Source organism: Syngnathoides biaculeatus, chromosome 23 (assembly GCF_019802595.1).
Source record: "Syngnathoides biaculeatus isolate LvHL_M chromosome 23, ASM1980259v1, whole genome shotgun sequence".
NCBI lineage: Eukaryota > Metazoa > Chordata > Actinopteri > Syngnathiformes > Syngnathidae > Syngnathoides > Syngnathoides biaculeatus.
Genome location: NC_084662.1, coordinates 7,350,692 through 7,376,573, shown reverse-complemented (window position 1 = coordinate 7,376,573; position 25,882 = coordinate 7,350,692). Strand labels below are relative to the sequence as shown.

At 43.7% G+C, this 25,882-nt stretch overlaps 6 protein-coding genes and 1 long non-coding RNA gene across 8 annotated transcripts in view; 4 read left to right on the top strand and 3 right to left on the bottom strand.

Annotated features, from left to right (window-relative positions):
* The window catches only part of tbc1d32 (TBC1 domain family, member 32), a 31,655-nt gene extending 30,405 nt beyond the window's left edge, over nucleotides 1–1,250 (bottom strand). The window contains 2 exon segments of the mRNA XM_061813191.1: nucleotides 475–622; nucleotides 1,118–1,250. Coding sequence (XP_061669175.1) covers nucleotides 475–620 — 146 coding nt within the window. The 5' untranslated portion in view covers nucleotides 621–622; nucleotides 1,118–1,250.
* A 234-nt stretch (nucleotides 1,251–1,484) lies between these two features.
* On the top strand, nucleotides 1,485–4,623 carry hsdl1 (hydroxysteroid dehydrogenase like 1). Its single transcript, XM_061811649.1, has 5 exons — nucleotides 1,485–1,963; nucleotides 2,132–2,577; nucleotides 2,673–2,756; nucleotides 3,557–3,694; nucleotides 3,795–4,623. The coding sequence occupies exons 1-5, from the start codon at nucleotides 1,744–1,746 to the stop codon at nucleotides 3,858–3,860; spliced, it is 954 nt and encodes a 317-aa protein (XP_061667633.1). The 5' UTR covers nucleotides 1,485–1,743; the 3' UTR covers nucleotides 3,861–4,623.
* Nucleotides 4,473–6,732, bottom strand: LOC133496280 (uncharacterized). The gene is made up of 3 exons (XR_009793767.1): nucleotides 6,440–6,732; nucleotides 5,855–5,973; nucleotides 4,473–4,612 (listed from the first exon to the last, which is right to left on the bottom strand). It is a non-coding gene; the product is annotated as an uncharacterized LOC133496280 (long non-coding RNA).
* Nucleotides 5,756–8,829, top strand: LOC133496276 (gap junction Cx32.7 protein-like). Of its 2 annotated transcripts, none has more exons than XM_061811650.1 (5): nucleotides 5,756–5,913; nucleotides 6,739–6,885; nucleotides 7,576–7,761; nucleotides 7,945–8,046; nucleotides 8,130–8,829. In XM_061811650.1, the coding sequence occupies exons 2-5, from the start codon at nucleotides 6,757–6,759 to the stop codon at nucleotides 8,622–8,624; spliced, it is 912 nt and encodes a 303-aa protein (XP_061667634.1). In that variant the 5' UTR covers nucleotides 5,756–5,913; nucleotides 6,739–6,756; the 3' UTR covers nucleotides 8,625–8,829. The 2 variants fall into 2 exon arrangements, with proteins under 2 accessions (XP_061667634.1, XP_061667635.1); XM_061811651.1 differs by lacking the exon at nucleotides 5,756–5,913 and adding an exon at nucleotides 6,393–6,529.
* Nucleotides 8,830–9,853: 1,024 nt separating this feature from the next.
* Nucleotides 9,854–11,886, top strand: gja13.1 (gap junction protein alpha 13.1). The gene is made up of 2 exons (XM_061812937.1): nucleotides 9,854–9,905; nucleotides 10,297–11,886. The coding sequence occupies exon 2, from the start codon at nucleotides 10,325–10,327 to the stop codon at nucleotides 11,192–11,194; it is 870 nt and encodes a 289-aa protein (XP_061668921.1). The 5' UTR covers nucleotides 9,854–9,905; nucleotides 10,297–10,324; the 3' UTR covers nucleotides 11,195–11,886.
* A 945-nt stretch (nucleotides 11,887–12,831) lies between these two features.
* Nucleotides 12,832–16,358, top strand: LOC133496278 (gap junction Cx32.2 protein-like). Its single transcript, XM_061811652.1, has 3 exons — nucleotides 12,832–12,854; nucleotides 13,322–13,524; nucleotides 14,824–16,358. Exons 2-3 carry the CDS (start codon nucleotides 13,396–13,398, stop codon nucleotides 15,433–15,435), a joined length of 741 nt encoding a protein of 246 aa, XP_061667636.1. The 5' UTR covers nucleotides 12,832–12,854; nucleotides 13,322–13,395; the 3' UTR covers nucleotides 15,436–16,358.
* A 429-nt stretch (nucleotides 16,359–16,787) lies between these two features.
* LOC133496274 (cholesterol 24-hydroxylase-like) lies at nucleotides 16,788–25,753 on the bottom strand. The gene is made up of 15 exons (XM_061811648.1): nucleotides 25,351–25,753; nucleotides 25,181–25,258; nucleotides 25,016–25,097; nucleotides 24,319–24,392; nucleotides 24,125–24,211; nucleotides 23,098–23,236; nucleotides 22,902–23,015; nucleotides 21,824–21,989; nucleotides 20,876–20,941; nucleotides 19,913–19,985; nucleotides 19,743–19,827; nucleotides 19,504–19,614; nucleotides 19,326–19,414; nucleotides 18,223–18,289; nucleotides 16,788–18,118 (listed from the first exon to the last, which is right to left on the bottom strand). Exons 1-15 carry the CDS (start codon nucleotides 25,488–25,490, stop codon nucleotides 17,966–17,968), a joined length of 1,524 nt encoding a protein of 507 aa, XP_061667632.1. The 5' UTR covers nucleotides 25,491–25,753; the 3' UTR covers nucleotides 16,788–17,965.
* Between the last annotated feature and the right edge of the window lie 129 nt (nucleotides 25,754–25,882).

Genomic DNA, 25,882 nt, shown 5'->3' with positions numbered 1-25,882 from the left:
AATATTTACCTAGTGATGTAACAATAACAACTGAAAATTGTGATTTATTATTATTATTATTATAGTGTTAAAATACACTATCATATTTTTGTGAGCACATTTTCACTATTTTTATTCATCCAATTAAAACTAATTCATTCTGGTTAAATTAAGTGGAAATAAAATTTCAAATCTTACCAATTTTACATGCAGATCCTAACAAATTATTCAATAATTGCTTTCTTAATCATAAATGTTTTATCTAATTAAGTGGAAATAACGTGGAAAATTCAGAACGATCTTATTATTTAAATGAACTAAAATTTGACCTTCAAATTTCAACTGATGTTCATACCAAGGAGGATGAATTATGATATCGGTGTGAAAAAGAAATTTGACATAGTTTAGATGCACATGGCAACCCTTTTCGGTTTTTGAGTTGGCCGCTTTTAGGAACGACCTGGCCTATGGTTGCCTCTGCTGCGGCGATCTCACTTGTGGAAGTCGTTGTCGGTCTCCTCCAAGCGAAGAAGGATCTCCTGGGCGCTTTGGGGCGAAGGAGCGCCGCAGAACCGCTGGTCGACAGCCCTCAGGAAGTTCTTGAGCAGGGCGGCCAAGTGCTCCTCGTCTTCGGCAGACATCCCTGATGCAAGGACCGAAAAAACAACATCCTCCGTGACATGTTTCCAGGGTGGACGTTATTAGCATGTGTGAAGGTGAACTTTCTGTACTGAGGGAAATGCACCCAAGGATGTTCCGCCATATTTTTAGTACGCTAGTACAAGTGTCAGGCAAGGGGAGACCATACAAACTCGCCACAGGCGGGGCCGGGATTTGAACCCTGATTCTCCGAACTGTGAGGCTAATGCTCTAACCAGTCGCTCCACTGTGCCGCACTTACTATATATATATATATATATATATATATATATTTATTTTTTCATTATTGCGCGGCATTTTTTATGCTAACCCATAGACTAGTGCACAAACTAGTCGGGCTAAACTAGCTTAGTAGCCTGTGAAGACATTTTCCATGCTAACTTAGCTCAACCAAAAACCAACGTTCACTTCCGCCATGCGACTGATGCAAATAAAAGACGATTGCGCCTCCGAAATCTCGTCGTGTTTATAAACATACCTCGAGCCCATTAAACGGTTTCTTTTCAAGCTGTTGACATTAGCCGGTTGTCATTCTCGTCACTATGGAAACGTCCGCGACGCCGCGGGGCATTGTGGGATAGCATAAATGTAACGCTGCGTTTAAGTGAAAACGATTATTGAGATATCGACATTATACGACGCGTATGATTCATCAATCTTATTTGGATATAAACATATATATATATATATATATATATATATATATATATATATATATATATATATATATATAGAGAGAGAGAGAGAGAGAGAGAGAGAGTAATATGTTCAACTTCAACACAACGTATAACTTATCTTATCTCAGTAATGATGTGAAACGCTGCTCTAGCCCAGAATGACGAAGGCCACCGCGTTTTTCTAAGTGTTCCCTGAATGCATCATTTCTGCCCGGCAATATCACGTGTCTGATTGTTTTCGTCTTCTTCCGGGTTTCATTCAAGCAAATCCCTGCAGGATTAATCAGTCGGCTGACAAATTTTAAAGACGTTACGTACGAAAGTTTAATTCGCAAGGTCGAGCTCTTATAAGGTATTCTATCGGGCAGACACGACGTTGCGTGTATAAACTATTTATATATTGACGATATAGTTTCAATTGGGAAGAATGGCGGCAGTGGACAGCTTCCACATGCTGTACGGGGAAATTTCCCGGTCGTGCGGCGTTTACTTGGAAACGCTGGCCGTGGTGGGTGCTCTGTACACGGCCAGCAGGGCTGTCGTCCTGCTCCGGGACTGCTGCGTGCTGGTCAGGGTGCACTTTCTGCCCAGGATGAACCCCAGCATGAACCTGAGGCAAAGATATGGAGACTGGGCTGTCGTTTATGGTAAGGTGGCAAAAGAACTGAACTTTCAGGTGCATCAATGAAGGGTGCATTAAGGTATTCACTGACAACACATGCATGCATGCATGCAATAAAATAATGAGGGTGCCAATAATTCAACATCAGTTTCACTTGGTGATCACCGACCGATCCAAACGTCTCTCTCGTCAGGTGGATCGGAGCCCGTGGCGCAGGCGTACACCGAGGAGCTGGCCCGGAGAGGCCTCAGCATCGTCTTCGTCACGCAGGACCGGCCCACCGTCGGCGAGTTAGCCGCAAAGCTGTACCAGAAGTACAGCGTGGAGACCGTCGTGGTCCACGCCGCCCAGGGCTGGGACGAGGCGGCCGGCGAGCCCGTCAAGGAAGCCCTGACGGGCAAAGACGTGGGTCTGCTGGTCAACTGCGTGGACGAGGCCTGCGCGGAGCGCCGCCAGCTCGTGGAGATGTCCGAGCGCAGGCTGATGGAAGTGACGGCCAATAACGTCGCCGGCGTCGCGCTGCTGACCCGCTTGGTGCTGCCCGGCATGCTGAAGAGGGGCCGAGGGGCCGTGGTCAACATCTCGTCCGGCGCCTGCTGCCGCCCGCCGCCCGGGAGGGTGACGCTCACCGCCGTAACCGTGAGGCCAAAACCTTCCCCCGCACTCTGTGCCTGATTTGCCCACAAAAGGGTTATAAATGTGCAGGAAAAATATAATTCCATATTTGCTTTCAGGGGTACTTGGATCATTTCTCCAGAGCCCTCCACCTCGAGTACGGCGCCAGAGGGATCTTTGCTCAAAGTCTGCTTCCCTTCCAGGTCGTCGTAAGCGCCGTGAATGCAAAAATATAAACGACGATGCAACAGAAGTCCTAAAGTGCACCACACGAGGAAGTTGTGGAGTATTTTAGCTCTTTTTAAAAAAAATGTCACCAAAAGCACATTTCTTCCTTGTGTACTCCTTTATTGAATTAATTGGTTAATGTTTTTTAAAAAAAATAGTATTATACTATTGAGATAACCAATTTTGTATTTTATTAAATGGTTAAATTATCTTTTAGTTCAACATTTTTACAGAAATTGACATTTTTACATTTCACCCAAAAACTTCATTTACTGTATCGCATGAAATTACTGGTTACTATAAATACAATCAAAATAAAATAATAAAATGTTGTATTTCAAATATTTTGTGAAATAATCAGTTGATTAGAACATAGACTATAAAATAAAATTAAAAAGGGAATTTGTACTGATTTTATTATTAAAACAAGTAATTTCAATTTTATTTTTGAATTAATATATTTAAAATGTAATTTTGCATGCACATAAAATAAAAATAAAATAGTAAAATGTTGTATTTAAAATATTTTATGAAATAATCAGTTGATTAGAACACAGGCTATAAAATACAATTAAAAAGGGAATTCATATTGATTTATTAAAACAAGTAATTTCAATTGTATTTATTAATTAATAAATTTAAAATGTAATTTTGCATGCAAATATTTACCTTTTTTTTTTTATAAAGCATTTTCTATTTTGTTAAATATTTGCCTAAAAATGTCTGCCTAAAAACGTGCACGCTGTCATTCACCCGAGGTTGTTTTGCGGCGCAGATTGGCTCCGATAAACGTCGTCCGGCGTCCATTTTGGGAGGCTGGTTGGCGCCCGCGCCGCACGTGTACGCCCGCCACGCCATCAGCACCTTGGGCGTGTCCAACCGGACCACCGGCTATTGGCCGCACACTCTGCAGGTGGCCACCCGAAGCCCACGCAATTTCCCGTTCATGTCTGGGTTGTTACATGTTGCTTGAAGGTGCCTCTCGTCTTTTTGTCCTTTTTCGTTTTCCTCAGTTTGGACTGATGAGGTGCATCCCCGAGTGGATTTGGGTTTTGGGCTGGCGAGTGTTCGTCGGTTAAAAGCGGCTGGCCTTCGTCCCGAGTGTTCCTTGGAGAATGTTGTTTGTCGTCCGGACAACAACTGAAGTTGTGTTCTTGTTGGTGTACAGTGAGTCATACGGGGGGGGCGGGCAAAGTATAAACGTGAGTAAGCGAAGTGGCCAAACATTCCCCAACTTTTCGAGTGCTGCGTCGCCACGAAAATTGTGCACACGGAGAAGCAGTTTCATCGCCAAAAAAAAAAAAAAACGAGGGTGTTACCCCTATAAACGCCACACATTCCTTCTACTGCTAGCTAGCTTGATGTTTGTCGACAAAATGCAATTTTGATTGTGTGCAATTCTGCAAAGTTTTTACCCTGAAACAAATGTTTTTATTTTCGTTGTTACAATAAGTGTACATTTTGTCGTCGATGTTTGATCACACACACGAAAAGCGTCAATAAACCTTGGAAATATTGTTTTGGATTGTAAATATACTAATTTATGACTAAAATGAACAATTTTCCATGCAAATTTGGACTCCTTATTTGCTAAGAATCCAGCGTGTCCATTTTCAAAACGAAACGTGGCCCCTGAGCGCAAAGGTTCAGTTTGTTGCAGTGTGACGCGTCGTACTTTTTAAAAGGTGTTGTTTGGCTCCTGGTTGGGTTTCCTGGGAATCATTTACACTCGTTCGTACGTGGTGGCCGTGCCATGGTTTGGATTTCTCCACCTTTCACCTCCACTGGGCTGTCTGTTGTCACTTTGGTTGTTTGGAGGGGAAATAAAACACTGAAAAAGAAGCAGACTCTTTGTGATTTTTCATCCAGATTTTCAATAAACCCAAGATGTAATTAAGCTACCTTCCCCTTGGAAGAATAATTGTGGTAAAAAGTATTCCTTGGTGCCAGTTCGTCTGCACTATTGACAAATGAGATGATGGTATCGCATAACTTTGTCTTTGGGGAGGTGATCGATTTCAGCAAGCAAAACCGTGAACAGGCTCATAGAATAGGATTTGAACACCAGTGGTGGTGTTCCACATGTAGACCAACAATATAACAATACTCACTGGCACATGTTCTATAACCTCGACCAAAAAAAAAAAAAAAAAAAAGATTGCTGAGTCACTTGCAGTAGTTGAGTAAAACTTCTTTGTTTGGCTGCACAACTGTATTGCGCTGACCCCTGGCGGCCATGTCGCTTTGCATTCTATTTGATTATTAACATGTGTCTTTATAAAACATCCATCCATCCATTTTCTTAGCCGCTTATCCTCACAAGCGTTGCAGGGAGTGCTGGAGCCTATCCCAGTTTCAACGGGCAGGAGGCAGGGTACACCCTGAACTGCAGGACACATAGAGACAAACACAATCACACCTATGGGCAATTTAGAGTGTGCAATCAATGTTGCATATTTTTGGGATGTGGCAGGAAACCGGAGTGCCCGGAGAAAGCCCACGCAGGTACGGGGAGAACATGCAAACTCCACACAGGCGGGACCGGGATCGAACCCGGGTCTTCAGAATTGTGAGGCTGACACAGGTGACGCACCGTGCCGCCTTTTTAAAACATATAAATATCTAAATAATACTAGAGAACCATTATAGTCTGCTATTTTCCTTATTAAAAAACATGTATTTTTTGGCAGAGGTTGGAACGGATTAATAGCGTTTCCATTCATTTCAGTGGCGCAAGATGATTTGAGCTGCAAGTGTTAAGTCTTTTAAGCGTGTTTGTGCGATAAATTAAGTTGGCATCCCAGCACTGTACGTGACATTGATCTAACGGAACTCTACGAGCTCAACGTTCACGTATACTGTAATGCGAAATGACATAGACGGGCTAACGGAAGATAGCAGCGACGTTAAAGGTAGAAAATTCTGCAACTTCATCACACACAGGCACTGATTTGACGTGCGACCCATCGCAGCCTCCTTCCAGAAGCTTCTGGGCCTTATTTTGTTGCCGTGCGTAGGACGGAACCTTCCTGATAAGAACGAAACGACGAGACGACGCTCGCTTTCCCCTTACCGAGCCGCCGACTTTCCTCCTCCTCGTCCTCAGCGTCGCCGTCGCGCTCTTCTTCACCGGTACGTACATCTGCGCCGACGCATCATCGGGTACACGATATCGCGGCGTCCGATACCGAGCTGGATTGGAACATTTTTTTCATAAAAAAAAAAGATGTCATATCTCACTTTTTAATTGACGTTGCTGCGGCGTGTACAACTGTGTCATAATAATGACAAGTGTTCTTAAAATTCTGCCCCACGTGAGCCGGCATCAGTTAGTAATAATCATAACGTCAATTTATATCGTGACTCAGGGATGCCGCGGGGGGAACGAGGGCATTGATAGAAAATGTGTTGTTTTGAACATAAATAAAACATTTGTGATTTTGATTTTAATACAAATATCTGTTACAATGAAATGACTGAAATTACGGTAAAGTGTCCAAAGTTAGTTCTGAAGTGAAAAGTTTTTTTTTCTACTAGTGTGTGTCTGCGTGCACGTACGGTTATGTGTGTCACTTGCTATCATCATCCAAGGTTAGCTTGCTCGCTAGCAGATAAAACCTGATGTGTGTGTTTCGAGGGTAGATTTAAACGTAATCACCAGCTGTGACTCCAATCGGACGAGTTTTCCTTTGTGTGACCTTCCCGGTCCGCCGCCGCCGCCGCCGCCAGCGCAGCACCAAAACGCAACGTGGGCCTCCGTAACTTTTGTTATCATTGACAAAATAACTCATAAGTAGCCTCGCGGGAGGAAAAGCTTGAAAAGCTTTCTCACGATGGGAAGGTTTACATTCGGGGTCCGAGCGATAGAGTGCCCCAGCAGATCCGGCCGAAGCCGTTCTTTTGGATTTCCACGAGTGCGTTCGGCCCAAAAGAACAAGGTGTCCTCTGCTTTCCCAGTTTAGGAAGCGGGCCAAAATGGGCGAATGGGATCTTCTGGGCCGCCTGCTGGACAAAGTGCAGTCGCACTCCACCGTCATCGGGAAAGTCTGGCTCACGGTTCTCTTCGTCTTCCGCATCCTGATCCTGAGTACGGGCGCCGACAGGGTCAGTTCACGTCCTCGGCTGGTTCAGTTCGTTTTTCCTAAACTCTTGAGCGGAAATCTTTGTCTGATTTTTTTTTCTTTTTAACAGCCTTTAGCAAGAATGTTTAGCTCAACAAATAAGTCCATCTAGGTTTTTTTCCCCCTCCATTTTACTTTGGGGCCATTAGCATTAGCATGATACTTATCGCTGAGAATTCACCGGTAGAAAAACATTTATGACAACCATTAGGATTAGCATAAACACTAACCAATTAGAGCAAAAACCTTTTAAAAGATTAGCGTTAGCGTTGGCCTCCTGACACAAAAAGTAAACATTTTTAATAGCAATTAGCATTAGCGCAACTGCTCATCTGTGAGTATTCATATCAGTCATGTGACTTAGCGCTTGAACTACATTCAAAATGTTTTTGGGACATCTATTAGTACGAATACTTATGTCATTGCTCACTAATAAGTAGAAAAAGCTTTTTGACAGCTGGTAGCGTTAGCATAAACGGTCATCTCAGAGCATTCCGACGATTCACGCTGTGACCGGGCAAAACTTGACTCCCTTCATTTTTGACACACTAACGGGAGACTTGCTTAAAACCTGAAAATGAAAACTTGAGACTTCCTACTTTTTAAATACTCAGTACCACATCTAGGTGAAACCTCGTAGATATGATTCCAAATGGCTGCCACGGGCACGCAGGTGTGGGGCGACGAGCAGTCGGACTTCGTGTGCAACACGCGGCAGCCGGGCTGCGAGAACGTGTGCTACGACCACGCCTTCCCCATCTCGCACGTGCGCTTTTGGGCCCTGCAGATCATCGCCGTGGCGACGCCCAAACTCCTCTACCTGGGATACGTCCTCCACGTCCTCCACGTCGAGAAGAAGGTACGGTCGACGGCCCGAGACGTGACGTAGATGGCAAACAACAGCGGGGAATTGCCGCTTTGCTGAGAATCGGCGAGATCGAGACGGCCGTTAGCGTTAGCACAAATGCTGATTTTCGTACGAGCGTTTCTGCTGCACGCCATCGGGCAAAGTCTCAGTACGCCGTGTTTTTGCGCCGCGCAGTTGAAGGAGCGCATGCAGAAGCGGGCCGAGCTGGACGACCAGACTTTGCTGTTCCTGCAGCGGAGCTTCAAGATCCCCAAGTACATCAAGAGCAACGGAAAGGTTGTCTTTGTCCAGTTAGCATAGCAAAGACCAATCGTATCACGTCCCCTCCGTTTATCTCTTCTCTCGTCCACTTTTCAAAGATAAACATCCGCGGACGCCTCCTGCGCGCCTACGTGCTCCACCTGGTGGCCAACATCTTCCTGGAGTCGGCGTTCGTGGTCGGCCAGTACTTCCTGTACGGCTTGAAGCTGGACGCCCGCTACGTGTGCTCGCGCTCGCCGTGCCCCCACCAGGTGGACTGCTTCCTGTCTCGGCCCACCGAGAAGTCGCTGATCATCTGGTTCATGCTGGGGGCCGCCTCGCTCTCGCTGGCCTTGTGCGTGGCCGAGCTGCTCTACCTGTGCGTCAGGGCGGCCAAGGACTGCGCGGCCAGGCGGCGGGACTACACCGTCACGCCCGTCACGCCGGCGACGCCCGCCGCCCGCGCCAAAGCGTACGTGGCGAGGGACGACGCCGGGATGCAGAACGGCTTCAACGTGGAGCTGGAGCAGCGGGGGCGCAAGTTCGACCTCGGCGGGGCCAACGAGATGGCGGGATTGGGGTCGGCGGGTAGAACGGGCGAGGTGCAGATCTAGGCTGGGTGCGGTGGATGACCTGGGGGGAATTTGGACCGGATCGGTTTTTTGTTGTTGGGAAGGGAGGACGTCCCCCGTGGGTGTGACACCAGGTGGGGCGCGCCATGCATTTTGTTTTGTAGTAATCGTGATAAAAACAAAGTTCAACCAGCGCAACGGAAAGTGTGGGTGGTGACGCGATGCTGTCAATAAAGTTTCTTATCCAGTTCGGTTCAACGGAATGTGTTTAAATTTTGTGTCGCAATCCATCAACATTTGCAAATTTCATTTGATTTGATTTATGTAGGGAACCCTTTCCGGTCAAATTGTCGGCAGGGCGCTACTAATTACTTCAGAGTATTTCCATGTTGACTGGCTAAAATATGCTATAAGCTAAAATATTGCTAAATTGGAGGAATAACGGCACTCAACCCACCTTTTTTGTTACAAAACATCAAAGGAAAATATTTTTAGAGCAACATATTATTAGAGCACGCTTGTCCAAAACAAAAACGCAAATTAGCACCAATGTTCGTGGTAGGGGGGGGGCAGTTTTTAGCGTTAGCGTGCACGCTAATCCTCACGATACGTTTTTTTTCTACAGTTAAATGTGATAACCGTCACAGCATTGTTAGTGGGGAGATTTTTATTTTTAATTTTTACAACCATTAACTTTCTCACGAATGCTCGTCCTTCACCCTCCAATTAGTTGATTTTTTTACATTATTTTTAATATAGCTACCAGCATCACTCGCATTATAAGTATAAACGCATTTTGTCTGTATTAATGAAAATATTTGCTTCTTAGCATTGCACAATATGTTGTAAATTAGTTAGGTATTTTATTTTTGGGAGGGGGGGGGCACAAAAATGGCGTGGCTGTGTTGTACCTGTCAATCATTAGCGGTGGCCCCGCCCCTTCTCTGTCAAGGCTGGTCCAAAGGGACAAACCAAGGCGGGATAATCCGTCCAATCATCATCGAGCAAACCCTGGCAACAAAAGTACAAAATAAAATAAGTACAAAGGGTTAAAAATAAAATAAAATCATAATAATCTGGTAAAAAAAAAAAAAAAAAAAGGGACTCTTTTGACTGTTTTAGTATAAAAAAAAAAAAAAAAAGTACAGATCCTGAAATGTACTGCAGATTATAGACAGGATGGAATTTGATGATTGGACAGGGACCGATACTCGAGTACTGGCTGGGACCCGCCTCAGCACCCTGCACGCGCTCCAAGGTCCAGCTCAGTCAGCACTCGGCCGCAGACGCGCACGGACGGTCCCAGCCCGAGACGCTCGCCAGGTAAGACGGCATCGGGACCCGCTGGATCCGCAGTTGAAGGTTAACTGGTTTTGGATCGGTTTTCATTTTTTTGCTTCCGCGAACTGACCCACAAAGAGCGACTGCAAACGGGGGAGTTGGGGGTGGGATTTATTTTATGAAATAAGTCATTTTACTAAGATGTTATTTTTCTTTAAATCATATTGTTTTGGTCTCGCTGTCATAACTTCAACACATCATTCATGTGTTTTCTGTTGATTTGGATTTTCTATCCTGAAACATTTTTTTCGGGCCGTGGCTTTGGGGGCACCTCCCGAAACCCAAAACCCCGTTATGAGATGATCATAATATATTTTTATCTTCGAGCTCCGTCCGCACTCCTCGACCAATAAGCGGCCTCGTCCGATTCCAGATCCCCGATCGAAAAGGCATCCTGCAAGATGGGAGACTGGGGATTCTTGTCGTCCTTACTGGACAAGGTCCAGTCGCACTCCACCGTCGTCGGCAAGATCTGGATGACGGTCCTCTTCCTGTTCCGGATCATGGTCCTGGGCGCCGGGGCCGAGAGCGTGTGGGGCGACGAGCAGTCCGACTTTGTGTGCAACACGCAGCAGCCCGGTTGCGAGAACGTCTGCTACGACCGGACCTTCCCCATCTCGCACATCCGTTTCTGGGTCCTTCAGATCATCTTCGTGTCCACGCCCACGCTGGTCTACCTGGGCCACGCCATGCACGTCATCCACCGCGAGAACAAGCTCCGCGAGAAGCTGGCCAGCCCCGGCGGGCCGCGCCGCCTCAAGTCGCCCAAGTACACCGACGACAAGGGCAACGTGACCATCAAGGGGAACCTCCTGGGCAGCTACCTCACCCAGCTGGTTTTCAAGATCCTCATCGAGGCGGCCTTCATCACCGGTCAGTACTACCTGTACGGTTTCGTCATGGTGCCCATGTTCCCGTGCTCCAGGAAGCCGTGCCCGTTCACCGTCGAGTGCTACATGTCGCGCCCCACCGAGAAGACCGTCTTCATCATCTTCATGCTGGCCGTGGCGTGCCTGTCCCTGGTCCTCAACGTGGTCGAGGTCTTCTACCTGCTGTGCGCCCGATGCAAGGCCAAGCCCGGGTCCCGGAGGGGGAACTCGGCCGACTACCCGGTGGCGCTGTCGCACCCCGCCTGGCCGTCGCAAGACGACGCCCTGAAGCAGAACAAGAAGAACTTTGACTTGGAGATGGAGACCGGCCAGAGTCTGGGAGGGAGTCTGGACGGCGCCAAGGAGGAGAAGGGCCTGCTGGACGAACACTTGCGCTCTTAGCGCGTTAGCAAGTCGGCGCGGAACTCGGCTTTTTCCTCCTCGGGATTCATTTTGTAATTCTTTCTTTTCAAATGGAAACAAACAAACCAAAAACTACGACAACAAAAAAAAAATCAAGTCAATCAGAGATTGTGGTATTTACTCGATGGTTTTTGAATCTGTTGAAGTTGCAAAACGGCGATGACGATCGGCGGCGAGCGGCTCGCCCCGCCCCCCGCCCGACTCGTCACGTTGGAAACTGAACACACTTTGCCCAGTAAATAATTTTTTCCCGTAAATTTGAAGAAAGCAAATTCCTGTGTAAATTAGTCCTACGAAACCAGTCCGGACCGGACCGGACCGCTAGCGCTCTTAGCTCCGTTAGCACGTCAGAACTTTGTTTGAGTCCATTTTTCATTTCTTTATCCAAACGATAATGTAAAAATCAAGACAAAATTATGTTGTTGCTGTATTTCTGTTCTTTCTTGACTTTTCTCGACTCTCACGTTTTTGGTTTTTTTTTTTTCGATTCCGTTTAAGTTATTTTTCATGTGCAGGAATATCAGAAATGCTAATAATGATATTGCATATTCTTTGGTGCGGGCAGCGCGGGATCGATTCCCGCCCAGCGGCACTCCCTGAAACCCTTGTGAGGATAAGCGGCTTGGAAAATGGACATGCTCGATTCCTCCTCTGATTTTTTTCAAGTCATACTTGTGCTGTATGTTTTTGGAAAAGTTATTAAAGTTTTTATACAAAAACTGTTTACTGAGTTATCATTTAGTAGTTGTTAAAAAAAAAAAGATAAATTGTTTCCAGATGAAATGAGTATTACTAAAACAATTATTATAATAGAAATGGAAGAATATCTGTAATTTCCTATACCGTAATTATATTTCATATTAAAGTTAGAGATGAAGTAACCTTGCTTGCTTTTGTTGTATTCATAAAACTGAATTAAGTTGTATCAACTTATGTGTAATATATATATTTCATTTCAATTTGTTGAGATGTATTAGTAAATTATAAAATCACATTTATTTAAAAATGTAGTCATAGCACTATTATTATTTTATATAAATTATTATATATATTATTATTTTACAACTCTGTCAAGATCTGTCAAAAAACGTCATACTTCAATAATTACAGATCCATATCTCCTCCCACATTTCCACACTCGAACTCGATAGACAGATTATTTTTTTTTTTCCTCATTTATCGACAAACGATTGCTGACAGTGTCGCAAGACCGCCCATAAACTTTTCCCTCAATCAGCAGTTCGATTACATGGTGTACATTTGTATCATTAAAAAAAATAAATGAAAATATGCCTTCATGGAAAGTTGTGTAACGTGTGATGATAAGATGCAAACAACCAACTCAGGGTTTGGACTTTAACGCACACCCCCAAACAAAAAAAAAAAAAAAATGATTAACCAACACAATCTCGTCAGTTTTTTCAGCCCAAAAGTTTTTTTTTTTTTACCATCTGCAGCATGACAACGTGACCGCACGCACACAAACACACGCGCACGCACGTACACAAATTGTGCAACGTGCGTACAAGTTCAAGGCAAAAAAAAAAAAAAAAAGTTCACCTTTGCTTTGCTGTTTCCATTTTTTTCCATTTGAGCATTGCAGGAGAGCAGCGGCAGTCGCTTGGCCAACCAACATCAGGTGAGCCGTCGTCTTCCATCTTCCTTTTTCCATAATTATATGACAAAATATTTCTGACAAAAAAAAACAGAGAGAACCGAGAAAACAATTCAACTCATTTGATTTACGACTAATTGAACAATCATATCATTTACTGTATAAGATCGTATGGAACACTTGATCTGTTTGAGAAATTTAGATCTACATTTCTTCTAAAATAATAATAATGCAATAATAAAAACACCATGACAATAACAGGCTATATATATGTACGTACATACAGTACAATAATATCATTTACTGTATAAGATTGTATGGAACGCTTGATATGTTGGAGTAATTTAGATCTACAAAGCTAGATCTTACGTTTCTAAAATCAGAATAAAAACACGACGACAATAACAAGCTATATATTATGTACGTGCATACACATGCAGTGTATATACATGTAAATATATTCATAGATATAAAACACATTTTGTGTACAGAAGTGTTGGATTGAAGCTTCGTCTTCACTTTGAGGGTGCGCTTGTTTTGCAAGTCCGGCGGAACACGATTGAGGATGGGCGAGTGGGGCTTCCTGGCGTCGCTGCTGGACAAAGTGCAGTCGCACTCCACCGTCATCGGGAAAGTCTGGCTCAGCGTGCTCTTCGTCTTCAGGATCATGGTCCTGGGAGCCGGCGCCGAGAAGGTCGCGCGTTCGACGCCGCTTCTTCTTCTTCTTCTTCTTGTGCTGAGCGCCACCTCTGGCGATTCTTTGAAACGAGATCCTGGCTCGTGCACGCGTCGTGCAGTTCTTTGAATGTACAAAGAATTCCAAATTTCATTGCAGTCATTTAGTTTCATGCACAGGTGGCAAACTCAAGGCCCGGGGGGCCAGATCCAGCCCGCTGCGTGATTCTACGTGGCCCGCGAAGGCAAATCATGTGACTCAACGTCCATGATTCTTTTGAAATTCTGCACTAAGGTTTCAAATTGTAAATGATAACATTGAGATATTGCAAGCATTTCTGTGTCTCCAAACATGAATAACATTTGTCATGTCATTATCCAAGCCGCTTATCCTCACAAGGGTCGCGGGCGAAAGCTGGCTTCCGGCGATAGGCGGACTACACCCTGAACTGTGAATCATAGTTGCGAAACCCATTTCCCTTGATGTCTGATTCCAAAACTAGTTGATTGATTTCATGTGGATGAGGCCACGAAATGATTTTATGGTTTCACAGTCATAACGCCCCCCCCCCTCCCCCGTACGCTTAACTGTACAGTGTTTATTTGGTTTAGTTTTGCTTCAAGACTTACACACTATTAGGTAGTTCATTCATACTTTGGAGTGTGGGCCAAGACTAAATTTCCGATACATCGCAAAGGACTAGCACATGGGGTCTCAAAGATGCAGCCCGCGGGCCACAGCTGGGCTGCGAGATGATATTTAGCGGCCCCCACCTTAATATGAAAGTGTAACGGTAGGGCAGCCCGCGAGTTTTATATAGATGGCACTTTTACGGTGTTGCGTGCGGAGCAGACCAATCGCGGTGGGCTAGAGGGCGATCGGGATTGTGACGTCGACCGGGCTTGGTGCAAGCAGAGAAAAAAATTTCAACGAGAAAGTTACGGCACCGTCGTTTTACACGCAAGTTGTAAACATCAGCGTCCTTCATCTTATTTTGTGTTCCAAAGAAGATGTTTGAGAAGATAATTAATAATTCCAATTTTAATTCCACCCAAGTTCATGGGCGCTGAGGCTAAATTGAGTTTGAGAAACTCGACTAGCACGCCGCAATCCGAACCGGAACGTGAATCAGGATCCGCTTTATTTGCCGAGTACGTCACAAACACACAAGTCAGTAATTGGAGCCATTTGGACAATCAACAGTTTGGAGACATAAAAAGACGCCAGGAGGAGGCACTTAGCGCGTGTGCGGTAGCGCCCTCCGCAGGATGGGCCCGGCGCTCGCAACAATGTCCTGAACGCTGTTTTGGGCGGCAGGTGTGGGGCGACGAGCAGTCCAAGATGATCTGCAACACCAAGCAGCCGGGCTGCAAGAACGTCTGCTACGACCGGGCCTTTCCCATCTCGCACATCCGCTTCTGGGTCCTGCAGATCATCTTCGTGTCCACGCCCACGCTGGTCTACTTGGGCCACGTCATGCACGTCATCCACAAGGAGAACAAACTCCGCGAGCGCCAGCGGGCCGGCGGCTCCTCGGCGCTCAAGCTCCCCAAGTACTCGGACGACAAGGGCCAGGTGACCATCAAGGGCGACCTGCTGGGGAACTACATGACCTCCATCTTCTTCCGGATCATTCTGGAGGTGGCCTTCATCGTGGGTCAGTACTACCTGTACGGCTTCGTCATGGAGCCCCAGATCGTGTGCTCGCGGGCCCCCTGCCCCTTCACGGTGGAGTGCTTCATGTCGCGGCCCACCGAGAAGACCGTCTTCATCCTCTTCATGCTGGTCATGTCCTGCGTGTCGGTGCTGCTCAACGTGGCCGAGATCTTCTACCTGGCGTGCTCCAGAGCCGCCCGGAGGAAGGCCAACAAATTGGCCGCCGGGGCCCTGGGGGGACCCGTGAACGGCGGCGCCTTCGCCAGGGCCTGAGACACTTTGTGTTTGACGCTCGTCGTTGCGCCACAAATAACTGAAGATAAAAAAAAAAAAAAAAAACTTATTTAACTTGCGTGGGTTTTTCTCCGGGTACTCCCAATCCGTCCCAAAACTCATTCAGGACCCTAAATTGTCCGCAGGTGTGGATGTTTGTATTTAAAAATTCCTCCTGTTACGTGAGAAGTCTGGCGAGAACCAGGAAATGATGCCCCAAAAAAAAGTCTGAATAAGAACATTTCCACAAAACGATCCCCAACGTTGGAGGATAAATCGAGAATCGTAAGAGCACAGAATTATTTTAATTATTATTTCAAGCTTTTGAGCAAAAACGGGGAAACGCCGATTTCGAAAATGGTCAGATCACAACTTATTTATAATTTACTCTGGCGATCCCCCTTTTTCTTTGGTTCTCGTGTTTTTGTTTCGGCCGAAGATTTCACGGCCGGCGCTGGTTTAATCCGGGTCGTAAGCGTCCCCGTTAAGAGTTTTCCCGAGTTTGTGCGTCGCCATTCGGCGTGTCAAATTTGGATTGTGCATGCGTTTTGTTTGCGTTTTGTGCTTCTTGTTTGTGATTGTCACTTGATAAATAAATATTCACCAAAACGTCCGTGTGGCCGCATCAAAAATACACAACAATATGTGCAAAAATGATTTAGAAAAAAACAAAAACAGTAACAATAATTGCTTAAGGAATAGAAATTTTGCTTAACCTTTGCTGGACACTTTCATATTTTCTGTGAATATTTTTCGTTTTGTTTCTTTGACATTTTTTGTTTCACTTTTTTTCAACACCCTCCAATTTCCAGTTTTTTTTTTCAGAATGATGAAATGATGACATATTTTTACGTCCGTTTTTGCTTGTATTGTTCATAGCAGAGTCCCCAGCAGATGATTTCTGCTTCTTAAATAAATTTTTTTAACACTTACCAATAAAATATATATAATACATAAATCTTATTTCTTTCTGGGCTTTCAGAAATAACAATATTGAAATGTAATACATAAATCGGCGTCAAGCTCGACTTTTGCTTGGGCTAAATATCAAATTCAGCATGAAATATTTACAACGACACGAAACGTGTGGCTCATGAGTTAGTGAGGTTGCAGCGCCACCTTGTGTGAGTGACGAGTATTTGCGGAAAGAAAATTAAATAAAACGTTTCAAAATATATTCCAATCAAAATATGCGTTGATGATACAGTATTTATGCCATCTGGTTGGAAATAATAATAATAATAATTATTAACTATAAATTATGCAGAAATGTATCTTCGTGGCGTTTATTTATTTTCAGAAACTTGGACTTCACGCAAGCACATTAACGTTAGCTCAGTCAAATTGAAATGGGATCAAAATGATAACGTGACAATTGATTGGTTACGGCGCACGGTGGATTAGCTGTTCTGAGGTCCCGGGTTCAAATCCCGGCCCCGCCTGTGTGGAGTTTGCTTGTTCTCCCCGTGCCTGCCTGGGTTTCCTCCCACATCCCCAAAACATACAAAATTAATTGGACACTGCAAATTGCCCCTAGGTGTGATTGGCTGTCTGTCTCTATGCGCCCTGAGATTGGCTGGCGACCAGTTCAGGGCGTACCCCGCCTCCTCCCCGTTGACAGCTGGGATAGGCTCCAGCACTCCCCGCGACCCTGGTAAGGATAAGCGTCTAAGAAAATGGATGGATGGTTGATGGTGACTTCGTTTGAAATCAGGCACGGGGACGACACTGACATCAAGCGACCACTCGCAGTAACTGCAACGAGTAAAATGTGTTCCCATCTTTGTCTTCATTGCTATCACAAATACAGAATTACACAACATGCAGTACATCCACAAAGTACTTTATAAACCTTCAAAAGTTACGCAATCAGGGTTTTTACTTTTAGTCAAGCAATTCCATAATTTTAATATAATATAAAATTTATTTAATTATTATATTTTGAAAATTAGCGGATCAAAAACAAATAAATGTACTGCACGAATGTTCATCCCTTTACTCCTAAATCCGGACTTTCGTTCAAAATGAAAAGGCACAAATTGAAAAGATTCAGTTACTGGATTTAAAAAAAAAATGTGTGTGAAATCAAACAATATTTAACGTTTTGACATTTTGGACAATTTTGAGTTAAATACAATTCATCCGTGTTCAGAATAGACGGCGACTAATTTCGAGAATGTGTAACTAGTCCAAGCACCTAACTAAATATAAATAATTCAAATAAAAAGATGCAGTACATTTAAATGAATTTATTGAAAATGATTGAATTACATACAAAAGAAAAAAGGATCATATGCTATAAATTATGTGTATTCATCTGAATATTTTGTTAAGAGTGCAATAATATCATTTTAGTGATTATTTTCAAGAATATTTGTCCGCCTACAAAGTGATTTTTTTTTTTTTAGCATTCTGAACTTTTGATTGGACGACAAATGATTTGAAAGAGAGTGAGAAACTGATCGATTCGGCGTCACCGGGTAGAAAGGAAACCGCTCCGGCGGCCATTTTTGCGCCGGCGCCTTCGCCTTCACGGGCCGCAGTGCTTCCTGTGCGTGACGGCGCACACCACGCCGCTTTTGGGCCGCAACGTACCCAAGTCGAGGATTTCGGCGCTCTGGCCCGCCGCCAGCACCAAGTCGAACCTCTGCAGCAACTTGGCCATCACCAATTTGGCTTCCATCTGTCCGGAAAAATAGAAAAAAAAAAAAAGACCGCAGCGGTCAGCGCATCGCTTTTTTTACGCGACGATATTTGTTTTTTTTTTTTTTTGGGTCGTTCCGTCACCTGAGCAAAGTTTTTTCCCACGCAGGCCCGCGGGCCCAGAGAAAATGGGTAGTAGCAGTAGTAAGGTCTGTAAAAAAAAAAAAAAAAAAAAAAAAAAAACAAATGTTGAAAAAAAAAAAAGAAAAAAAAAATGCAACAAAAGAAACAAAACAAAATCAGATTTCAAAAAGCTAGCAACAGTAGGAAATACTTACATGTTTATATTTGAAAGAACTAAATAATAATAGGAAATAATATAAATATATATTTTTTATTATTTTTGCTGGGGGTTGAAGTGCTTGTATATGTTCAATAAAGTTCTAAAAAAAAACCAAAACAATTAAGATGGAACATTCCATCCGGGGCTTAAAAAAAAGAACAAACATTTAAAAAAAGAAAAAAAATGCAACAAAAGGAAACAAAACAAAATCATATTTCAAAAAGCTACCGACAGTAGGAAACGTTTAGAAATTTACAACATATGACGTTCCTTTTTTTATGAGAATAAAAGTGCGGGGTTAAAAAAAAAAAGAAAAAATTAAAAAAAGAAAAAAAAAAATGCAACAAAAAAAAACAAAACAAAGTCAGATTTCAAAAAGCATGCAACAGTTGGACACCTTTACAAATTTACAACATTTGTTGTTGTTTTTTAATGAGAAAAAAATAAATAATAATAGGAAATAATATGAATATATTTTTTATTATTTTACCGGGGATTGAAGTGTTTGTATATGTTCAATAAAGTTCTAAAAAAACCAATAATTAAGATGAAACATTCCATGCGGGGTTAAAAAACAAAGACGTTAGAAAACATGTTAAAATGTCATAATTTTCTAGAAAAATGTGTTCAGAGTTGGATTATGTTAAAAACGTTGCAATGTAGGGAAAAAAAGTGTTCCTATTACAAGAAGCCACGTTGCAAGTAAAAAAAAAAAATGAATGATTTTATCCATCCATCCATTTTCTTTGCCGCTTATCCTCACAAGGGCATGCTGGAGCCTATGCCAGCTGTCAACGGGGAGGAGGCGGGGTACACCCTGAAATGGTTGCCAGCCAATCGCAGGGCACTTTATGATAATAGTTGGGGGGGGGAAAAAAAAAAAAAAAAAAAAAAAAAGTCTTACTTGGGAGCATCCGGGTGAAAGCGATCCGGGTTAAATTCCTTCGGATTCTCGAAGAAGCGTTCCAATTTGCTGGACACGTACGAGCTAAACTGAATTCGGCGCACACAAACACACAAAAACTCTTTCACTATTTCTTCTTTGCCATTTTTGGGGCGGGGCCCGAACGTCGAAACCTTACGATGCTGATGGCTCCGCCCGGAACGCGGACGCCGTCCACGACGATGTCGTCGACGAGATCGCGGGACGTCCCCGGGGCCGTCGGGTAAACCCTCAAAGTTTCTTTGAGGACCTTCGAGCGCACGACGACGCGTCATCATTTCGCGGTCCGGTAATACAAATGCGGCGCACCCCCGAAATATTAGCAAATGAATATTGCAAAAGGAAGTCAAAAGAAAGAAAGAGTTCAAGGCGGCGTACCTGTGAGAGGTAAACGAGTTTCCCGAGGTCTTCGTAGCTAATTTCTCGTTTCATCCCGATGACGTCGTCCACCTCCTTTTGAGCTCTGCAAAACAAACAAACAAAGACGAGATACATTTTCTTCTTGTTGTTGTTTTTATTGTCGCTGCTGCTGCTGGATTGTTTCTGACTTCTTTTGTATGTCGGGATGTCTGGCGAGCTCCAGGATGCAAAACGCCAGCTGGTTCGCCGTCGTTTCCTGTCCTGAAAAAGACCAAAACAGTTTCTCGTGGCGCGTCCTATGAACTGTTGGGGAGATTTTGATGAAACAAAAAAAAAACTCTCCCGTCCAAAAACGGTCCCGGTGATGGTTGCGTTCAAAATTCAAAGTACCGTCATTTCCGGCCTATAAGACGCGTTCAACCCTGCGGTTTACGCGGCCATGTGGCTAATTTGTGCATTTTCTTCGAACGGACGCACGAGCGGAAAAGGTAAGCGTGAGACGACCGGCGGAATATATGTGCCGAGGAAGTGACTTTTACCGGTCCGGACCAGTTGCCGCTGCGCTCGCGTGTTACTGCTGTGTCTCGGTGATTTTTACTGATATGTTTTTTTTTTTTTTTTTTTTTAAACCGGCCCTGTTAGCACAGCGTTAGCATTAGCGTGAGCCTTAGAGTTTAACACGAGCACCGCCGCGCTAGCATTAGCATGGCGGTGCTCGTGTTAAACTCTCGGCTTTTACACAGCTGCGGAGTTCGTATGTACCAAATGGTATTTCCTTGACAAATGTACTGGGTGAGGCTTAGAACCAAGTGCGCTCTGTAATTACGCTAATCAAAATGTCATCAAACGTAAGACGTCATGTTGCTTTGAGGAAGCACAACTGTTACATTTTCAGCAGAGTAACTGGTAATTGTAACAAAGTACATTTCTAAAGTCATCTTGCCAACGCTGCCTAAAACAAAATCATAAAATTGTTTGAAAACAAAATATGCTTGTTAGCAAGTCAGCCAAGCTCTTTTTCATTTTTTTTTTTTTTTTTTTTTAAAGCCTCCCGTTTCACTAGATTTGGCTAATCGGGACGGAACGTCACCACGGCGACGGTGACGGCCTAGCGTGACTTGAGTCGGATTAAAATCGGATTCGAGTCTCACCGGCGATGAAGAAGGTCACAAAATTGTCCAGCATGAACTCTTCGTCTTCCTGGGTCATGCTTTCCTCTGAAATACAAAAACCAGGAGCACCATCTTCACATCTTGCGTGAAACACCAAGCCACGGGAACCATCAATCGCCGAATGCCAAATATTGAAACTCCCCCCGACTCAGTTGAGGAAAATTGTGCACATTTTTTGTTTGTCTCATTAAGAAAGAAAAAAAAATTCCAATTAGAGTTCAATCTGACGTCAGTGCAAAGATTTGAATTGTTGAAAGTTGGAAAAAAAAAAAAAAAGCTTCCTACAATATTTCAAACAAACAAATCTATGGAAGCGTATTGCTGCCACATCCCCCCTCCCCCCCCCCCAAAAAAAGAAGAGGTCGCTATCACGTTATAACGTGATGTTTCACATTATAATGTGGATGTTTCATGTTGTAACATGTTTCACGTTATAATGCGACTCATTTCATGTTATAAAGTGAAAAGTTTCAAGCGTATTGCTGCCACACCCCAAAAAAAAAAAGTCGCTATCACTTTATAACCGAACTTTTTCTTTTTTTTTTTTTTTTGGGTGTGGCAGCAATACGCTTCCGTATGAAACGACTCACATATCATGTTACAACATGAAAGTTTCACATTATAACATGAAATGAATTACATTGTAATGTGAACCTTTTCATGCAATAACATGAAATGGTTCACGTTATAACGTGTAATTAAGCACATAATAACGTGAAACATATCATGTCATAACATGAAACATCCACAGTATAACATGTAACATATCACGTTATAACGTGATAGCGAGCTTTTTTTTTTTTTTTTTGTGTAGCATCAATACGCTTCCGTACAAATCACATGTGACATTTTGTTCAAGTGAATCGAAAAATGGTGGATGCTGCGAAGGTACCAAGTACCGTCTTGAAGTCCAAGTGGTGTATTGACCTTTTCCGGCCGACTTGATGATCTGCGTGAGGATGTCTTTGGGCACGTCGCCGCCGTCGCCCTGCAGGGCCGACTTCCTGTTGCGGATCCACTCGGCGCCGGTGGAGCGCAGCAGTTTGCAGGCGGCCCGCACCTCCTCCACAAAGGCCCGGTTCCTGGGATCGTACTGGGACCGCCGGGATTATTTGTCATTCAAGCGCTTCTCAACGTGGCGCCGCCGACACAATTAGCGTTTGTGGTGTTTAATTTAAAAAAAAAAAAAAAAAAACAGCTCAGCGCTTGTAAGCTAACATGCGAAAGAAGAAATGGCAAGGAAATCATCAGAGCATAAATTCAATATCATATTTCAAAATGAAACATTTTCAAGAATCTCAAATTAATGCTCGGTTCTGTTTAACTTTTTCCTTCTTCTTTTCAGACAGGAAGTACAAAAAAAAAGGCAAATCAATCAATGTATTTATTGGTATGATTCATTTTTTTGTATGCATTGATGTTTCGATATTTGAAATGAATTTACAGATCTTTATTTTTGTATTTATGTATCTGGGGTTCAGAGAATATTTATCTTTACTTGAACCGATTCATTACTTCAAGTCATGTATTTCCAAGCCGCTTATCCTCACAAGGGTCGCGGGAAAGCTGGAGCATTTCCCAGCTAGCTTTGGGCGAAAGGCGGACTACACCCTCAACTGGTCATTATTTCAAATTCAAGTAAATATTGACAAATGCATTTCTGAATTAATATGGTTTTGAACGTACTGTGTTTCTATAATTTTTATTCAGTCAATGTATTGAGGATTTATTTCGTGTTTTGTTTTTATGTATGCACGTATTGGAACTTTATTTTCCAATTTTGATTCAATAAACCAATTGATGAGTATCATTTTTTTTTTTAATGACACAAAATGTATCGCTATTGATTTTATACATTGTATCGGTATCCACATTTTTTGATGATACCTTCCGAAATCTCTTTGAGCATTGATGGCTCTTTACTTGTGAATAATTTTGAGTTTTCGTTCTAAATCTTCCTCTTCATATTTGCTCATGCATTGTTGGTTTTCGTTTGAGTGTGTACCTGAAAGAAGGCGTTGCGTATGTTGTGCACCATCCCCTTGAGGCACGTCTCGATGGCGGCGGGGAACGGCGACGACGCGTTCTCCAGCAGCTCAATGTCCATGCCGAACGCCACCTGGACGGGGAAAATCGACGCTTCACCGCAAAACCGTTCCAGAAAAATGTTTTTGCTTGTTTTGCACGTCAGCTGAGACGACCTTGATGATGACCCCCAGGGTGACCCGGTTGACCAGCTCCAGCATGCGGGCCTCCGACTTTCTGTCGGCGACGTCCGCCAGTTTGGCCATCAGCTTCTCGGCTTGCTCGTTGAACGTTCCCGTCAGGGTCCTCAGGTACCTGCGCGGGCGCCGGCGCCAAAGCACTACGTCAAGCTCCTCAACGCACTTCAACCCGAGAACTTTCGTTGTTTTGACTTGAGCACAAAAAATAAATAAACGTGCTGCTCCCTGAAATCCCGTTTTTTTTTTTAATTATTCCCCCGAATCAATATGCGAAGGCACGCAGATTCCGACACCTTGCGCAATACATCTTATGCATTATATTTTTATGGATTTATATTTACCTTGCACTAAAGCTCTCTTATCTGGTTGTACAACGTGTACTGACAATAAATGGCATTCTAGTCTTTATTTCGATGCGCGGTGTGGATCAGGCCGGAAAGCGTCGGCCTCGCGGCTCTGAGGTCCCGGGTTCGACGCCGTCCTCCCCGTGCCTGCGTGGCTTTTCTCCCACATCCCAAAATCATGTAACATTAACTGGACACTCTAAATTTCCCCAAGGTGTGATTGTGAGTGCGACTGTTTGTCTCAATAAGCCCTGGCGACCAGTTCAAGGTGTTCCCCGCCTCCTGCCCGTTGACAGCCGGGACAGGCTCCGGCACTCCTGCGACTCTCGTGAGGATAAGCGGCTAAGAAAATGGACGGATATTCTAGTATTTTCCTGTCAGTATTCATTTTAAAACGTTATTTTCCGACGTGGTCCTCGGTTTAAAAAGTTCGAAAACTATCCGTCCGTACGCCCCCGGCGAAACTGACCCTCGAGGCGCGTCGTCTGAATTGCAAAAACGATTGACACACTTGAACGCGGGTCACTTTCGGTGACTGTTTTTACAGGGTTGACGACCAAACGGGCAGCGTTTTCGCCAGCCTTATTCCCATGATAAAAATGCTTTTAAAGTAAAGCAGAGGTTATTCATTGACGGTCGGATCACGCCAAAGAACTCACAGGCTGCTAAAGGCGGGGTCAATGATCCGCCGTTGTTTATACCACTGATCGTGCTCCCTCGCCGTCACCAGGCCGTTGCCCAAGAACCTGCAACGAGGCGCAGACAGTACCACAAATAGCGACTGCACGTTTTTTTTTTTTTTTTTTATCGTCTTTTATCTATCTGGGTTAGGTTTATTGTTGGCGTGATGTACCTTTGACCAAACATGCTGAAGAGGCGCTTGTGGAGGAACAGGTCTTTGGTGTACTTGGTGGACATCAGGATTTCCTGATTGCCTCAAAGAGATGGAGATTAGCTGAGCAAACAGTTTGCCCCGACGACGCTTCGGGCAATTGTGTAATCGCGTCAAAACATGTTGACAAAACACTTCTGCTCCGGAAAAGACGTCGCCACGCGCTTTCATTTAATATGTTACTCAAAGGGGCTTGTCGGGAATGAACATTGGTGGCCTTTTCAAGTGTAAAAAGCATATTTTGGAGTTATTTGTGAGGTTGTCTTTAAAATATAGTTCCGGATCTGGAAAGCACTCACTTTGGGCTTCAAGTTGATACACGCCTCAACTCGTGTTGTTGCAAATACATTTAAAAAAAAAAAAAAAAAGTTTACATTTGTATTGAAAACAGATGAGGGAAGCACTTATTTCAACTTCATAACAGGACAAGTCGCGAGCCAAATGTGGGACACAAATAGACAAAGCAGTCTTCACGTTCACATTGATGGATTTTTGCTTCAAATGTCACTTATATGCGTGTTTTGGAACAGAAGAGACCAAGAACCTCAGAAATTAGGACACACACACACACACACACACACACACACACACAGCTGGTCCACTACCTTCCCCCCAAATTGATTTTTTTTTTTTTTTTTCGGTAACAATTTGAATTTACCTTGACGCTCTCCGGGGAGGTAATGAAGACAAGGACGTGATGCAACAGGTTAATCTTGTACACAGATCCATATCGCTCGGCCCTTCCCAACAGAATAACATGAACGGTAAAAGGAAATGTGTAATAATAACAATAATAATAATTTCATGATATTTATACTTTTACCATTTCAGAAACAGGTCGTGCGTCAGGTCGTCGTTTTTCATCGTTCTCCAAATAATGAAGGAATGTCCAAAGAAAAAACTTGAGGGGGAAAAATACACATATTTATGAGTTGTGGATCCCTGGAGCAACGGACTGCACACAAACAAACTTGCTGTTATTTTGTTCCTTACCTTTCCCTCGGCGGTCCAGGTATGTGGTCGTACTTCAGGTGCACATATTTGAGGTACGCGCTGTAGCCGAGGAAGGCGACGAACAACAAAATCACGAGCAAGCCGAGCAAGTGAGCGGCCAGGGTGAAAACAAAAGACATTTTTCAATGACTAAAATACGTGCGGATAAAAGTTCGGCGATGTTTGGGAAATGTTTCCGATAAAGGGGAGGGGCCGTGATAACTCCAGGTGTGTGACGTCATACGGATGCGACACTTGATCAGGCGGCTTGTTTGCCCCGATGCCTTTTTTTTTTTTTTTTTTTAAACTTTGATTTAGCACCAGCGCTGGAATTTCAGTTTAGTAAAATGAGAATCGAAATAATAAGGCGATCAATGATGCAATCATTTGTAAGTTCTGCTCGGTAAACTCGTGACCACGAGCACGTATTTTTAGTTCATGCTTTGGTTAATGCACATTTTCCAGATTACTTTTTTTTTTACTATTGCATTTGAATTAAAATAAGTAAAATCAAGTTTTGAATAACTCAACG

Coding starts and splice junctions, on each gene's coding strand:
- hsdl1 (XM_061811649.1), top strand. CDS start 1,744: ATGGCGGCAGTGGACAGCTTCCACATGCTGTACGGGGAAATTTCCCGG. Junction 1,964..2,131: donor AGACTGGGCTGTCGTTTATG/GTAAGGTGGCAA, acceptor CTCTCTCGTCAG/GTGGATCGGAGCCCGTGGCG. Junction 3,695..3,794: donor ATTGGCCGCACACTCTGCAG/GTGGCCACCCGA, acceptor CGTTTTCCTCAG/TTTGGACTGATGAGGTGCAT.
- LOC133496276 (XM_061811650.1), top strand. CDS start 6,757: ATGGGCGAATGGGATCTTCTGGGCCGCCTGCTGGACAAAGTGCAGTCG. Junction 7,762..7,944: donor TCCTCCACGTCGAGAAGAAG/GTACGGTCGACG, acceptor TGCGCCGCGCAG/TTGAAGGAGCGCATGCAGAA. Junction 8,047..8,129: donor ACATCAAGAGCAACGGAAAG/GTTGTCTTTGTC, acceptor CACTTTTCAAAG/ATAAACATCCGCGGACGCCT.
- gja13.1 (XM_061812937.1), top strand. CDS start 10,325: ATGGGAGACTGGGGATTCTTGTCGTCCTTACTGGACAAGGTCCAGTCG.
- LOC133496278 (XM_061811652.1), top strand. CDS start 13,396: ATGGGCGAGTGGGGCTTCCTGGCGTCGCTGCTGGACAAAGTGCAGTCG. Junction 13,525..14,823: donor TGGGAGCCGGCGCCGAGAAG/GTCGCGCGTTCG, acceptor TTTGGGCGGCAG/GTGTGGGGCGACGAGCAGTC.
- LOC133496274 (XM_061811648.1), bottom strand. CDS start 25,490: ATGTCTTTTGTTTTCACCCTGGCCGCTCACTTGCTCGGCTTGCTCGTG. Junction 21,990..22,901: donor TACGCAACGCCTTCTTTCAG/GTACACACTCAA, acceptor CGGCGGTCCCAG/TACGATCCCAGGAACCGGGC. Junction 19,615..19,742: donor AACTCGTTTACCTCTCACAG/GTACGCCGCCTT, acceptor GTGCGCTCGAAG/GTCCTCAAAGAAACTTTGAG.